Source organism: Euprymna scolopes, chromosome 7 (genome assembly GCF_053919585.1).
Source record: "Euprymna scolopes isolate OS-2025 chromosome 7, ASM5391958v1, whole genome shotgun sequence".
NCBI classification, from domain to species: Eukaryota; Metazoa; Mollusca; class Cephalopoda; order Sepiida; family Sepiolidae; genus Euprymna; species Euprymna scolopes.
Window position 1 is genome coordinate 114,757,032 of NC_136488.1, and position 17,161 is coordinate 114,774,192.

General features: G+C 29.3%; 1 protein-coding gene across 33 annotated transcripts in view; it reads left to right on the forward strand.

Annotated features, from left to right (window-relative positions):
* LOC145279894 (DISP complex protein LRCH3-like) overlaps window positions 1-17,161 on the forward strand; it is a 338,958-nt gene that overhangs the window by 207,881 nt on the left and 113,916 nt on the right. For 11 of the 33 annotated variants that reach the window (XM_080131394.1, XM_080131400.1, XM_080131397.1 and 8 more), the window contains exon 8: window positions 1,173-1,370. The exons of 12 other annotated variants lie outside the window; for them this stretch is intronic. In XM_080131394.1, the coding sequence (XP_079987520.1) occupies window positions 1,173-1,370 (198 nt within the window). Of the gene's footprint in view, window positions 1-1,172; window positions 1,371-4,224; window positions 4,273-17,161 lie in introns of all 33 variants that reach the window. 10 more of the 33 variants (XM_080131398.1, XM_080131393.1, XM_080131399.1 and 7 more) reach the window with 1 other exon arrangement.

Sequence of the window (17,161 nt, forward strand, 5' to 3'; positions counted from 1 at the left end):
TTTTGGTTGTCCAAGAGGCACTACTATGCTCATGTCTTGCAGAGGATTCTTTTCTGGCTGTTACAGATTTACATTTATAAGATTTCAATTATCTTTGAGAATTTAATGTAACATTTGTAACATATGATTAGAAAATAGAATAGGTATGATTTGGCTAAATACAATAAAGTTTTAAGTTCTTAAATTGAAATTTTACTCTTTAAGTTTAAGTCTTTATGCAATTCAAGACATTTAAGCAATTAGACAAGACAATAATTTGAAGACAGTTGAACTGCTGAACTATGAGGACTAGCAAATGAGCTTGTGAAATATTTAAAAAGAGTCTAACTTCTGCACAAAGAAAAAGTAACTTAAATGAATGGAGAAGAAATGGCTATTTATATGTAAATTAAAAGAAAACAAACATTGTATGTATTAGCACTTTAAGAAACTTTTTGATGTTTACAAGTGAAACAAAAAATATTTTGGAGAGTGTTGTTTTATTAATAGTCAACTTTATTGCAAGTGTTTTTGATATTAAAAAAAAAAACGATTTAAGTTGAAATATTGTTATTTGTGAAATGAAATATTAACAAAAATATATTTTCTTAAATGCATTCATGTGCATTTAGAGACAAAAATGCTTTGTTCAGACTTAAGTGTTACACACCAATAGAAAATTCTATTTCTACTGTGACAGTTTGATGAAAATATTATTTCAAACAGAAGCATGATAAACGGAGCTTCTTATATAAATAATTGACATAAGAAAACTATCAATTTAATCTACACTTTAAGTCATGAACATTTGACTTGAAACTTAAACGTGGCCAATAAATGTTGTCTTTTAGAGATGCGTGAACTTTAATAAAAACAAACCTCTATCAAAACTCATTGTAGAATTTCAATGGCGATATTTTTGCATCTTAAGCGTTATTTTGTTTTTGTTATTGATGCTTGAATTATATTTGCAAATTGATGCATGGCCTGTAATTGTATGCATGTTGGCATTCCCTGCCTTTCGTTGTTTTCTTTCTTTACCTCCCCCCTCTCCCTGACAACTTTCCAATTGTGTTGGTTGCCCATGTTAGCCATGTGATGAATGCCCTTGCACCAAATTTGCATGCTTCATTCTTGCACTTGTTTGTTCTTTTAATCTTGTATTGTCCCTCTTTTTCCCCCCCCTCCCACAGGTTGTGAATGACTTGGATGAAGCTAACTGTTTAGCTTTAAAAGCTGCCGAGGCTGTTAAGGAGCAACGCCAGGGAAGAGAACAAGAGTTGCAGCGAAGAGTATCCCTGGAGAACAATAAAGAACCTGTAATAGACTCTGATCCAAAGCTAGCACAGACACCTCCTACTCCTGTAAATATGGAGGATGCTTTCACAAGGGTCAGTAAAGTTATCATGCTTAAACAACTTTTGCAGCATGAATCTTTTTTTTTTTCTCTCTCTCTCTCTAAACTTAAATATTTTCGCAACAAAAATGGTGGACATTTTAATATATTTCAAAAAGAAGAAATACCTTTAGAAAAACGTTTAAAATACTTTTTAGGAGTTTGTGTACATATTTTATCATTTGAATTATTTGCAAATTAAATTAATTTTATAGTAAGAAGAAGAGATAATCCTATGAAATTTCTGCAGTGAACCATTTTTCAAAATACAAGCTGTTTTCTATAATGAGCTTGTAATACAGTTATTTTGCTGTTATGGATAGCTAATTATTTTGAAATGGAATGTGTTACAGCAATATATCTTTTGAATACCATCCTACAAAAATTGACAGATTGTCACTAAATATACAAAGTAATAAGATGAATTTCATAACTTGAAATAAATACATCAAAAATCATTTTGAGTGACATTTTCAAGTTGTCAGTACAAAGACTACAGTGTAGAACTTTTTAGCAACATTTGAGATTCTATTTTGCAGCTAGAAATATTTTTTCAAAGACAGGCTTTGAATGAAAGCTTTTAGTAAATGCGATTTGAAAACAAGTTAGACTAATTATTAGATTGAATGTTTCATATGAAATTTAGTTTTAAAATTATTATTGTTTCTAATTTAGGACCATTGTTTAAAGCCACCTACGGTGATTTGCATTTAGTTTAACTCCTTCATGATTTTTGTATAAGAAAAAATCTTTAGTTCTGGATGTATATAAATGTTTACTTTTCAGTTATTATTGTTGACATCTTTGTTATATACAGTATATGATTCTCTCTCACTGTCACTCTTTGGTCTCTAACTTCCCTAACTCCTCAACAATTAAGAAATCTTCTGTTTGCTTTTATACTTCATTTCTGATAAAGACCATAAGATTACTAATCCAACATCTTCCATCCCCACAAACATGTTTCAAAATCATATATGAATGGCTTGGTGAAACTTAGTATTAACAAATAATAATACCTGGCTTTGTATGATGAATTTGCTTTTTTTTTTTTTTTTTTTCCATCTAAAAACATAGATGATTTATTTTTATAGTTTGAAAACCTGCTCTAGTTATTTTTAAAACATTATTCCTGATTTTCATTTTGTTTACAATTTTGGCATAACATTTTCAGAAATGTATTTTTAATATTTAGCATTGGCCATATTGCTGTAGTTTCAAGGAGTTATTTTTTTAGCAATAAGTTGTATAAAGTAAGTAAAACTATTTGTTTTAAGCTTCATTTTCCAATAGAGACTTGATGAAATTAGGCAACCTTAATAAGGTGCTTCTTTAATTTTTTCAGACTGATATATTTTTGTTTGGTCAATGGATAAGGTTTCATCTTTATAGTGCAATCATCTATCATGTCTTCTGTCTTTCGAATTTTTTGTGAGTTTCATAGAATTCAATTTACATATAACATTTTATTTTTTGTTGCTCGATTCAAAATACTTATTTATTTCAAATATAAAACAACAAACTAGAGACTCTATTCATCATTTATTCTCTCAGTTGAACCGTTTTTCTTTTGTTTGTTTTTTTTTTGTGATTTTGTTGGATGTTATAGATTAAAAAAAAACTTTTCATATTAATAAATATATTTTTGTCAGGATTTCACTTTTGCTTCTCATTTTCTGTTTTGTTATATGGATTAAAAAAAACCTGATAAATCTTTATCTTATCTTAAGAAGTCTGGCATGTATTATATAAATAAGTGCTATTACTAAGTGTTAAGTATGATCTTAAAATAAACACACACACACACATATAATCGTCGCTGTTGTTTAATTATATCGATTATTATGCAACATAAAGCTATGATTTGATTCAAGCATAGTTATTTGTAAATATAATTTGTGTAGTGATGCTTTCCACAATTGTCAAGTCCAATGTATTTGCAGCTTTCACAAATGTATATTCCTTTTATATTTGTTGTGGTTGCTTTTTTTGTTTCATTCGTGTTATAATACATAAGTGTGATTTGTTTTGGAGCTTGTCTTAGATTAAAGCAGGCATCTAAGTCATAAGGAAATCTGCATGTTTATAGTTGGATATATTTTCCAAATTATACATTTTTTTAAATTGTATCTATGGAGTGAAACCCATTGTGATGATGAAGGATATTTTAAGTGACATCAGAACCAATAATGATAAGGGTATTATAGAGCAATATGATTGATAGGGTTGACGAGGATTAATTATGTGGTTAAGAAAATGCATTTCATTACTTTAAACAAGAGCATTTATTGCCAGTTTTTGTACTGTTGATGGCTTTCTGCATTTAACAAAAAATGACTTCCTATTTCAGTATTAATAAAAGAAGTAGGATTTGTGTTACAGCTTGTTGTTCCTGGGTGTCTTCCAAATTTATTTTTGCTCTGCTGATAACATTGCTGTCTTGTTTGAAGCTTCCATGTAATATCACATACTTCCCCCATCACTTCTTCCCCTTCACTGGAACAGAACACTAAAATCTCATAACATTTATGCCATTCAATATAAATTTACAAGAATTTTCCTCTTAACTTTTTATGTATGCCATTTTCAGTTCAGTTATCATCATTACCCTTTTGAAACAGTTATTATGGAACAGAACATATATATGAAATAAAACTCTTAATTTTATTTGTATGTATGATTTTGATATATTAATTATAGACTCTTTCTGCCTATTGTTGATATTTTCTGTCTAAAATGATTTGGATTGTGGGGAAGCTGTGTGCTCTTTTAGACTGTTGAACCCACATGTTCTGTTCCAGTGTCAGAAGCCCTACATCTCCTCCATTTACTTCATCTTTTCATTGTAGAAAAGCCCTTTTAATGGCCACAAGCAATGGATAGAGGAACCTGGCCAGGTATATGTATGCGCAACTTTCGCATGTTCCCTTTTTCTCCACTCCTTTTAGTCCTTTTCTCCACAGCTATTTTGTGCCTCCAGAAATAATTTGTATTGTTATTATCAGGGTTTGTCTTGAAAGAACAAATATCAGTGTTTGGTGGTCAATGAGATGGTATAACTTGTATGTTAGAGACTTTACTTGAAATATCATTAAGCTACGATTTGTATGAAAGATATGATTGAGATTTTTGACAAGTAGACATCACAATTTTTGGCTTACTTCACATTCAATGTGTTTGATTATATAAGAATTGATGGAAGTCTGTACTTATTGTTAGTGCACTTTTCTATTAAAAAATCATTTATAGCATAAGGGGAATTATTTATACATTCTTGGTTTCATTTTTACAATAATAATAATAATAATAATAATTGATATTTATGGAGGGAAAATATTTTCCAATTTCTTGTGCAGTTTTTTATTTTCGTTTTTCTAACTGCAAGCTGGTTGAATGCTGGACCACCCGTTATTTTTTTGTTTTGTTTTTGTAATGAAAAATGTTAATCATTCAAATAATTAATTTAAAATATGAGACCAACATTGATAATAACAACCTACTCAATAAGATATATAATAATGAATATATGCCTGTCAGAGAAGCATCTATGTATACGTATATTAAATATACGTATCCATATATACTTCTTTAAAAAATGTGCATGCTTTATTGTTGTATCTTTCTAGCAATATATAACTATAAAACTGTAACCAAATGTAATTTTGTCTTTTGTGTTTTCATTTGTAGAAAGCAAATAATGTTATTAAAGCATAATTTTTCTGGTAGTGATCTTTTGAATTCTTCTAGTTGTTCAAAAAGTTGTTTGTCAGCTGTTTTGTCTATTTTCTCCCCATCTCCATCAGTGTATCTCCCTTAATCTGTAACAAGTGATCAAAAGCCTTTGATGCTGCTGCCACCACCACTGCTCTTGCTGAGGAAATTATTTTGCCTATATTTCATTGATCACCTGCTCTTTTATTGATTTTATTGACTTGTAGCTTATGCATATTTTTTTCTCAAGAAATACTTCCTTGTTGGTAGGATATGACCCATTTGTTGTAGCAAGTTTGATATGCTAATTAAGTATATTGGCTCACACAGGAATACAACTGATGTCATGAATAAAATATGTTTAAGATTAGATTCTTTCAATGACATTTTTCTAAGCCAAACTTAAAACTACATGTTTTTGCTGTCTAAAATGTTAATGTAAAGAAATATATAAAGAAGTAAATCATTTCCTAAACTTAAAATCTATATTATAAGTCTTTTTGCTTAGTTCAATAAATTGTTTTCCAATGGCTAAATTATTTAAATTATATTAATTTAAATAAGTTCGCAATTTAACTTGATATAAAATACTTCTAATAGAGAAAATCAACATAAAATAATTTAAGATTTCATGTTTTAATTTTTGTAATTATTCCAACAAATTCTGTTAGTCTAGTTGATAATGTTAAATTCTAATCCAGCCCAGTGGTAGGTGGTTAAATTCAGAATGTTCTCATAAATTACTTGTTGAAAAATATTATTGCTGACTTCAAATTTAAGATAGTATTATTTTTTCCTTTTTAATAGTTAACTTGTTAGTGATAAAATCTATACATTTGTCTTCTTTTTTGGAAACTGAATTGAGCAAAGTTTGGAATGATTTAAAAAAAAAATAAAAAAAATAAAAAAGTAGAATCAGGAAAACAACAAAAGTTTTTCAGATTAATATTTTTGATTATTTTTACTATTCTCCTGATTATTATATTCATGATTTTTTGGTTTATATAACTTTCAACCTACTTCAATTTGCAAATGTTAACTCTCAAGTTTGAAAAGATGCACTTGAAGAAGATCGGGGGTTACATTGGCCAAGATGAAAAGAAACTTAAAAATATGAAAATTTTTCATGTTTGAAATTTTCATTAATTTTTTAATTTTGATTGTGCAATTCTTATGCTTCTAGTTATATGACATTGTGTTTGGGTTTTAAATAACCGTTTAAGATATTTCCAGAATATTTTCTATATATTTTAACTACAGATAAAATATAAATGTAAAAAGATATGCCCAACAAACTAAATATATTTAAATCTCTACAATTGTAATAATTTGGTTGTAAAAATGTTGGCTGATTATTGAAGTAATTTTGACAATTATTTTCTAGTTTGTGATTTTTTGAATAAATACTCATGTATATATAAATGAACTCCATGTGGTTTTGTGATATTTGAGTGTTGCTTATAGAAAGAAAGGTTAGAGAATCTACATAAAATCAAAAAATGTATTATGCAACATTTACAGGTGATGGAAATGCTCCCAAATCTTTAAGTAAACCTCCTAAGTGTACACCCCTTAAAATTTCAAATATATCAAGTTTAAATGAAATCTATATTATATGTATAAAATTCTTTGGGGAAATTAATAGAAGTGCTCCTGAATCTCTTTTACTCTTTTAAAACTTCAAATACATATTCGATCTTAATAAAATTTTATACTTCTGCATCTTTGGACCTGGATTTCTCTGATATTGGCTTGGGCTCAACCGGTAGTTGACAGGAATCATCGGAAGAAACGAGTGCTGATCAAATTTTAAAATGCTAACAAAAGCTATTCAATTAAAAAATTTTTTTTTATTTTTTATGAAAAAACCTCCTCCCTCTTTGCCATCGACAGCCACCTAACAGTCAACCGAAAGAAATATTCCTTAGTGAGCCATAGACCCTACCCTCACATATTTTTTATGCACTTTACAACTAGTGTTACTTGTCCTCTTCAACAGAAGAGGATCAAAACCATGACATGTTCTTAATATCCTAGTTGGGGAACTAATGACCTATACATAAGATAAAGACATATCCTGTTCTCCAGTAGCTCCCCCCCCCCTATCCCGGAAGAAATAGCTTTAAGAAACATTGTTACACTAAAAAATAATCTAATTTTTATTGAAAACAAAAAAAAAATTTTTTAACAAATTAATTCATCTTTTTGTGATAAAAATTACAAAATACTTTTCTTAGAAAAAAAACAAACTTTTCTTGCAACAAAATTTTAAAACAGACATTATAAATTTAAAAAAAGACAAAACATTCATATATTTTCCTGACAATTCTTGAATGTTAAAAAAATTTTCATTAAACTTGTAGGTTTTTGTTACTTATTTATTGTATTTCCATTTGTATTTTTCTTTTTTTGTCTGTGATAAATGTTAATTACATTTCTCAGCGTCTTTTGCTTCACTTGACTCATTCTGACAGTTTCTGTTAGCTGCCGGCTAAGCCCAAGACAACGTCACAGGTCAAAAGATGCAGAAGTATCTAAAATTTAAAGCATATGTATAAAACACTAATTTGGAGATTTGGGTCTTTCTGTTAGTATATAGATTCTTCTGTGTTTAATTTTTTTTCCTTTTTATCTTTTCATGCATCCTGTCTTCATGGCATTTCTTTTTATAATATATTGTGTATTTTATCTTTATATATACATAATATTGTTGTTGGAGGCTATGACTGTATGGCAGATAATTGAAAATAACAATGTTTTATATTTATTGTTATTTTTATAGTAAGTGCTCATTTATGCCCCCCCTCATCCCCCCAAAAAAACTTTCACAAAAAGGACTTGTCTAGCTAGAACTACTATATCTATGCCTAAATCTAAATACAAATTTATGAACAAACTTCTTTACTAGAACTGCTCGCTTGTGGAATCCTGTTAAGTTGGCCTGCTTTCCAGCTGACTACAACATGGTCATTTTCAAGTCCAATGCAATGTCGCTTTAAATAATCAAATACTACCCAATTTCGACCACTATGCTGTTGTCTCTGTAACGACCATACATTTATTAACTCTTATCCTCGAGTGGCCTTCAAACCTTAATAAGTGATGATTTATTTAAAAACATACAAATATTTAGGGGGGGAAAACAAGACAATAAAAGTGACCACACACTAGCAGGGAAACTCAATGTTGTTCAAGACTGAATGCGGATCAACAAATGTTCCACCCTCCCATACTTTTATTGTCATCGAAATCAGTGACATTGACCATTTTTTAATCAAATTGATTGTCTGCATAGTTGGGGACCCACCGCGATGTATAAGGAGGAAGCCACATGCCTCCCTGTAGTGACTTAGTCCACAATACACTGTATTCTATATTTAACTGTAGAGAATTTACTGTTAATTTCATAAAATTATCTTCAAATAATGGCTTCACTTAAAGTTTAACATGCAAAAGTCAACTATCATGGTTTAATTGTGCTCTAAACAAAAACATTCATTTCAAACGCACCCTTTGTCTTATAACAGAATCTACAGTTGATTTTATAGGCTAGGTCTTTCTGTATGTTAGGTTGTACAAAGATGTTAACTTTGGATAAAATCAGACTTCTTGCTTTAATCAAATTTTTTTGATTATTGATACTTATCGGATACATTCTGATACAAAAACTGCGTAAGACCACTTTCAGAGTTTCAGACACATGAAGTAACTTTGTGTGAAATTAAAAAAAAAATCAGCTCAGCCGTTTCCAAGTCCATAGGGAGCTCTCTCTCTCTCCCACATACACACATACACACACACAATTCTTTTTATATAATAGTAAAGGTATATATATATATATATATATTTGATTGTGCATGTTCTAATATTTTGTAAGTAGAATCTATTCATCAAAGCTTAGAATTATTCATAGTTGCCTTTTTTCTTGACTAAACAAGAAATCAGTGTTGTTTATAGTCCTCTCTAATGACACCAGTGTGTGTGTATATATATATATATATATATATATATATATATATATATATATATATATATATATTTATTTATTTGTGTTGGGATGATTAATTGGGAATGTGAAAAATCAGAACTTATTAGAGTATCAAAATCAGAAAAATTTTAGGTTAATTTTCAATTCCTAAACTATTTTTCAAAATATTTTCTTGACAATAAAAAAAAGAATGAAACCAACACAAATTATTTATTTACTCTCGGATTTAACAGTCTAATTTATTTCTCGAAGTGAAAATATAAAAAAATCACAATGAATTTATCTAAATATTGGATAAAATACATAAAGTGAAAACTTTTAGAAGTTTTCTGAATTAAAAAAGGAAATTATATCCACATTTAAACTTACCCCTCCCCCCCACCTCAAGAAGAATGTGATTTAGGCATTTGTTACTGTATCTAACAGAACAAAAAAGAGATGGAAAAACCAATGTGCAGCAAATAAATGTTACCAAAGGCAAGACTCTTCTACCTACCTGAATAAGTTTATTTATGCTTAATCTTCTTTTAAAGCATATTTTTAGTTTAAATCCGTGTTCACTCTGAGTTAGAATTTAAAAAAAAAAACGGTTGTCCATAAGCTCTTCACAAGGACTCTTGATAACTGCTCCAAATCAAAAATTAAACAAACACTTGTTCAAATAAATGTCAACAATCAAACGAATATGTTATGTTCTACCAGCATTTTATTTCTATTTTCGAACAATTAAACAAGATGAAAAAGTTAGAATGGGCTAGAAATGATTATCATTTTATGTTATATTTATGTGCAAAACTGCTTTCCTACTAAAAAATTTTTTCTTTCTGCCACGTAATCATTTAAAACAAAGTAGAATGTCATTTTGGGGAATAATTTAGCCAATGGTTTAATCTATTTGCCATTATTACTAATAGCATTATTATTATCATTAATTTTATCTTTTTTTTTTTTTTTTTTACAGTAATGCAAGTCAATCTAATAACCAAACAAATCTTTATAATTGTGAGAAAAAGCATGAACATTTCTTCATATAGGGAAGGTAGAGAATAGTCAACAGAGACCAGTCCTAATGTTAAAAGCAGTTTTCTAAATAATATTATTATGTAGAAACTTATTCTTGACATTGAATGGACTTGTTAACTATTCTATAAGGGTTTTCTTATTTTGTGTACCAATCGTCGATTCTTTAATTGTTTATGAAAATTTCAAATTGCATTAATGACGATCAAATGACAATTAGAATTTTTTTAAAAGGTAAACAAATCTTGTCTCACAATTTTCAATCCATCACAAGGAAAACATTGGAGAAAAATATTTAGAAAGATCTACTCTTGTAATATATATACCCCCCCCCCTCCATGTATTTTTATGTTTTGCAAAATATATGCAGACATTACAGGGGAGGAGGGGTCAGTCATTTGAGCATTTTTAAAAAGCATTGAATTTTTAATAAAATGTTAAGAAATTTTAAGAGTCAGAATTTGTGCTTTTATTGGGATTAGGAATTTAAAACAGAATGTGTAATTGTATCAGAATCCAGAAAAATTTTGGAATCGCCCCATCACTAATATATATGCACACACATATAGAGAGTTATCACAGTAATTTTCCAGAACGTTTGGTTTCAGAACCTTCTGGATCCACCGTTTTGTCATATCATCCGATTTTATGTTCAGAATTTATTCATTCAACTATTTATGCACCTATCATGTTTCTAAACCACTGACGATTTCTAGCAACTTAAACATTAAATGTAAATAAATAAAAGGACGAATAAAAGAAAGACTATCAAAAGTAAACTATCATTAGCAGGCGCTATGTAAAACAATCATAATGGTGGAAACTGTAAATTTTGTTTAAAAAAAAAAAAAAAAAAAATCAAATTTATAAACTTCAATAACCAAGTTAAATTAATAAATAAAAATGAAGAATTTATAATCAAATATAGACATGGATAAATATTTGGTTTATTATTTAAGTCTAAATAAAACAGATAAATAATATAAAAAAGAAATAAGCAGTAAATGTATAATTAAAATATAAATATGGATTTTCTTAATATTTTGCATTTTTTAATAATAAAAAGAAAATCACGTGCAAACATTTTCTTGTTATGCATGAGAAATATGATGGAATGTGGGGAAATCACACTGCATGCATTTGATAAAGTAATATTAGGTTCCTATAAGTCTTTTTATTCAATTGTAATTTTCAAATGAAAAGACACATTGATTTTATTGAACATCTGATTGTAAACTTTGAAACTGCAATAAAATATTATACAATATTTATTGTACATAAGTATATATAGATAGATATATCTATTACTGCCTATGCATTTGTATAATAACAAAACAATTTACTGTTGTATAAATTAAAACACTACTTACCTCCTTTATGAATTGATTTGCTCAAAGCTTTTTGAGCATCAACTTTAAATGCTTTTTTTAATGGCAGCAATTTTCTGCATGTTTAAAAGATTTTTCTATTTTCATGAATTTTTAATTCTAAATGCTGCTTCATTTTTTTTCTCAAGCTTTCCTATGCACTGAAGTGGTTATCTTTTCATATAAAATTTTTGCTTGAGCTAAATCATAACAACCTGATTTCCAATGGATCTAATGAAAGGAAAACTAAAGCATTTACTAACGATAGGAAAATTCTTCAATTTACTATCATTAATTTTTTAAGCATAAACATCGTTTGTAATTTTGGCATTTTTTCAGGTGTATAGTTCATTCATGCACTGTGACATTTGTCCCAGTATATAAATAAAGATGTTGCTTATTTTTGTACATAGTGTTATAGGAGTGAATCTTCGCATATATAACAAAACTCTCACAATTAAGACTTTTCAGTTGTGTGTATCGTGCCAGAAGTTAGTGTGAACTTGTGCTTTAGTTGAAAGGAATTTAATTATGTTAATATGTGTCAGTAGTTCTTTCTTGGGAGCTTCAAATGTGAATAACTATATTAAACTTTAAAATTGAGATCTGCTTATACAAGTCACATAATTGAATATATAATGTATATATGAACATAGCATAATAATTTGAAAAAGCTTAACATATGTTCTGTCAAAGAGTGCATATATTTGCATATAATAAAAATGACTATGTATTCCATTTAAGAAGTATCCTATGGCAACAATTGCATGTTCTTGGCTATCAATATAGATACGAATAGAATGACTTTTTGAAACCAACTACTTATATACACAATATTTCTATTGTGTTTAAAAGAGACACATATTTTTTAACTACTCTGTTGCATGACATGGTATGCATGAGGAGAGAAGGCATTATGTGTGTGTGTGTGTGTGTGTGTGTGTGTGTGAAGAAAAAATAAATTGAAAAATGGATTATTGTGAATCAAAAACAGATTTTGTTAATTTTTCATAATGAAACACATCCACAATTATCTTCTATTCCAAAAACACTACCAAACAAGGTCTTTGATTAAAAAAAAAAAATAAATGAATAAATAAATAAATAAATAAATATATATATATATATATATATATATAATAATTTTCAATTCTCGCAATAAAGATTGTTTCAGGAAAATATTGTTCTGGACACAGATTAATCTAAGACTTTTAACTGTCTTGCATTTCTGCCACACTATTTTATTTATCCCCTATTCTCCAATCTAAAAATCATAGAATAAGAGCTAAATCGATGCCCTACCTCCTTCCACAATTTAATTAAAATAGAATATGAGTAATATTTTTTCTTCATCAAATTATTAACTCATTTCTATTAGATCCATGGACATGTGTTTCACCATTATATCACATCAGTATGTCTGAACTTATTGAGATTCAAAACTAGAACTCTAGAGATTGGGACCTGAAGCTCTATCACTGAGCCAATCTCTACTAAGTGTATTGTTGTTTTTGTAGATGACATTTACTTATTTTACCTGCAATACTTTTAAATAGAAAATAAGTTATATACATACTAGCAGAGGGAGGGGGTACCCAGCCGTTGCTCGGGTGTTTGGAGGTGTGTATGTAGGAGTGGGGGGCCCTGTTTTAATATTATTAAAAAAACACGATGGTATAAAAAATTGGAAAAAACAAAGCAAAACCGTGAACAAATGTAAAAAAAAAAAAGAAAAAAAAAGGTGTAAAAGAGGAAAAAAGGTTTAGATAGGAAGACAGGCTCGAACCCGAAGCATGGAGTGTAAGGCGGAAAAAAAATGCCTGACACATTACTTGTACGCCTCTACACAATTGAAAATGGATAAAATTAACCCTTGCAACTAACCTGAACGTTTTCCAGGTCAAACATGACGTCATTGTCGTAGTAGCAGGAGTGGACTGAATTTAGGGTGAAGGAAAACACACACATAGATGCCTCCTCGCCCTGGTTTAGCTAATATATGATGCGTAAAATTGAAAGGAGTAAAAAACAAAACTAACTAAATGCAAATATGTTTATTTAAATGTCTTTTTTGTAAATGGAAAAACAAAAGTAAAAAAAATAAAACTTACCGTGTATAACGAAAATATGTTTAATAGATTTTATTTATTTTTCTTTGTTTCAATGAAAAAGAAAAAAATGAATAAATAAAACCAGACAACTGACCGTGGTTTTTATTTTTTTTTGATGTTAGTTTGTTTTGGTTTATTTTCGTTCCTTTTTTGTATTATTTTCTTTGTTGTGTCTGTCAACCAATTTGAATGTCGTCTGATTCCAATATCAATAGCGTAGTAGTAATCGTGCTAATGAAACCCTCAGAAATGCAATGTATAGAAATAATGAATAAGTAACTAATCCAAAAATAGGAAGTCAGATCCCCCCCCCCCAAAGTATCACGTATGAAATCAGTGCAAACATAATAGAAGTATAAAGACAGTAAATAAAATATTAAGGCGATGAATCCGTGCAAGATTTGAAGAACGCTGGCGGCTGACTGTTAAAGTTTCTTGTATACACTGGAATCCAATGTTAGTTTGTTTCGTTTAAGTAATCCTTCGAATCGCAACCCCCGCCCCCCCTACAAAAAGTGAAAAAATATAAAGGGAAGAAAAAAAAAGAAAAAGAAATTTATAAAATAGCACAAGTAACCCACAGAATAGCTGGAATGTAAAGTCGCGTTTCGCCTGACGGAAAAATGGCAATCCATATTTTTTAAGCAACTAAGAACTCAAACCGGTCTTCCTCATATATTCCCCTGTGGACGTATCCGCAGTGGTGTTAAGTGGTTGTGGGCGGAGTATGAATTGAATAGAGAGAAAAGATTTTACCACTTCCATTGACTCTAACCAATTGTGGCAGTGAACTCTCACCGGAAAAAATATAGAAATGTATGAATATCAAGGAACTGTAAGGGTAGTAGGCCTACACCTCAGATCCTGTGCTGAATTGTGGACATATTACATTCGAATGTAATGTCATGAGTTGTAATCCTATTAAGGTCACACTCACACGGGGAAAAAATGAGTTCATTTTATTTATACAGAGATAATCAAATGATATATTACATATGTTGGTTTTATTATTTACTTTAACAATGCTCAATACTAGTGATATGAAAGTATATTTATAGCAAGTGAGCTACACAAGTTTTTGTTTTAATGTTCATCAAACTAATTGTGCTAATAAGCCTTTTGTTATCCCTTTTATAAGCAATGTATTTCCTCTGCTACTAGTTGCCTCCATTAAAGCATTTAGTTGTATTGCCGTTTCGTATTCTTCTCTCCTTATTCGCTTTCATCAGTCAAGCAACTATTTCTGGTCTTCACAAAGAGCTCTGACACCCGCACATAATGTTAGACATCTTGTATTACCAATTAGCATCTAAAAATATCATCTACTTTAATAATTCTATTTAAAGGCATAAAATTGTTGATCATTATGAAAAGTTTCAAGGAAGGTCAGTTTATTTGTAATCCTTAAAACACTGAATATATGATTATATTTAGTTTTCTGTTTTAGATCTAGTATTTCTGTAGATGTTATGAGAATAGTATGCAATTTTGAGAATTTTATTATTTGTTGATCCAATTTCTAAGTTAGATTTACTTGTGACCATCTTGTAATTAAATAATGCAGAAATATTTACCTGTAAGTTTTCTGTTTGTCTTTCTGAAATGTCATGGATGCCACTATTACATGTGATTCAATCATATTTAAGAAATAACAAAAAGCTTACTTTGTATGGAATAAACTTCCAATGATGTTTTAATTAAACATAATAATAATGGACTAGCTTAATTTTCTGATCTATTAATGTTTTATCTATCAAGAGTATATCTGAATTTAAACTTCATTATAAATGCCATGATGTCCTTTTTATTTTTAATACCTTTTAGAATAGACACAACTCTTGTGAGATGTTTAAATGTATACACAAAATTAGATAGATAATTTTATTAATATAGATATTCTAAAACTAAACCTGATTTCTTAAATGTTGCATTAATTTGATCCTTTCTCTCTCTCTCTCTCTCTCTCTCTTCAAATAGATTATTGCTGTTGATTGGCCTTTCCAAATGCCTTGCTGTTGATAATACGTTTTCATTATATTGTTTTTCTTCTCTTTCTCTTCAGCCTTTTATACTATATAATGTCATTAATTCTTCTTAAACATTATCTGCTTTTTGAAAAGGCAAAAAGATATTTTATCATGTCTTATTCTGCTTAGTACCTTTTAATGTATTTGACTTGAAAATAAATCCTCACATTTTGTTTTGTCCATTTGTTATTTTTGTTTCTCCTTGATCTTTCTTTCCACATTTTTTATCACATTTCCTAATTTTTTATTTCAAGGTTTCCTTGTGTTTGATATTTCAAACTGTAACATATTTGCAGTGTCTTTTCATCTTGTACATTTTCTTGAATTTAATAAAATTCTTCTTTTCAAAATACAAAGTCCTCTTATTTAAAACCCTTTTGTTGTTGCTGTTGCTGCTTTTGTTGTTTTGTGCTAATTATTGTCAATTCTACAACCTTAAAAAGTGTGTTCACGTTTTCTTTTCCTGTGGCCGACTTCCATTTTTAGGTGTTTTGTTTCTTTAAACATCTTTCTGATTGATTTTTCAGCCATCCATTGATACTCAATATTTCTTGTTTACAATTTGTCCAACTTTGATTTGTCATTCTGATTTTGATCCTTATATTTGGACCACTTCTTCATGCTCTTTTTTCAAAATGATCCAAAAGAGTTCAACTGTGCGCTGTATCACCCCCTCCCACATTTGTACTGTAGTGTCTCTGTCTACTCACTAATCCATGACCTTTTTTTGTGTTGCAACATTCTTTTGTCTCTTCACCCCTCCCTTTTTTAACATTTTCTAATAATGCCATTATTAACATGGTTTGATGTTTTCATTCTTGTTGTTCTACTACCTTTCAATAGCTGTGCAAAATTCTTTCTTGGATATCAATCTCCATACTGCTCCATTGATCATTTATTTGCCATAACTAAATATTTATATGTTTCAGTTAGTTTTTCTCATCTTTGTTGCAGCAATTTTATAACGTTTTGTCTGTTGTACTCTCGGACTTTGTTCTGGTGCTCTTTGTTGTAGTCTTTAACAACTAGAGAATTTTAAACCCTTTATTTAATCCAGATCGCAATGATTCTGCATCTGATAACTTTTAAATATCTCTAATTATTTTACTTCACAATTCTTAAGCTGATACTCACTTTAGAATATTTGTTAACTAACATATTTACCAACTTGCTCATGTGTCCAGTAGGAATAAGGACAATCTACTTTAGGATCTGTGGTAAGTCATTCCTTAGTTACTATTACTTCTAGGCTCACTTTGATCCAAAGTGGCTGTACCAGTCAGGATCCTATTTATAGGCAAAATAACCTTTGTTCCAGGCATGTCACTAAACTGCCCTGGGCATCCTTTGACAAGGTGTTCACTCTTAGACTATCCAGAAATCTATCTTTCTCAGCCCATTCTACATATTTTTTTTCCTGCATACCCTATTCTCCAAACTTATTAAATACTACAGTTTACTTTCTCTACCTGCAATCATTTACAGTTGCATCCAGTGATAAAGCATTAATTTGGAAACTTTAGAGAGTGAGTCACTCTTTAGTTGCCATTACTCTCAACTGT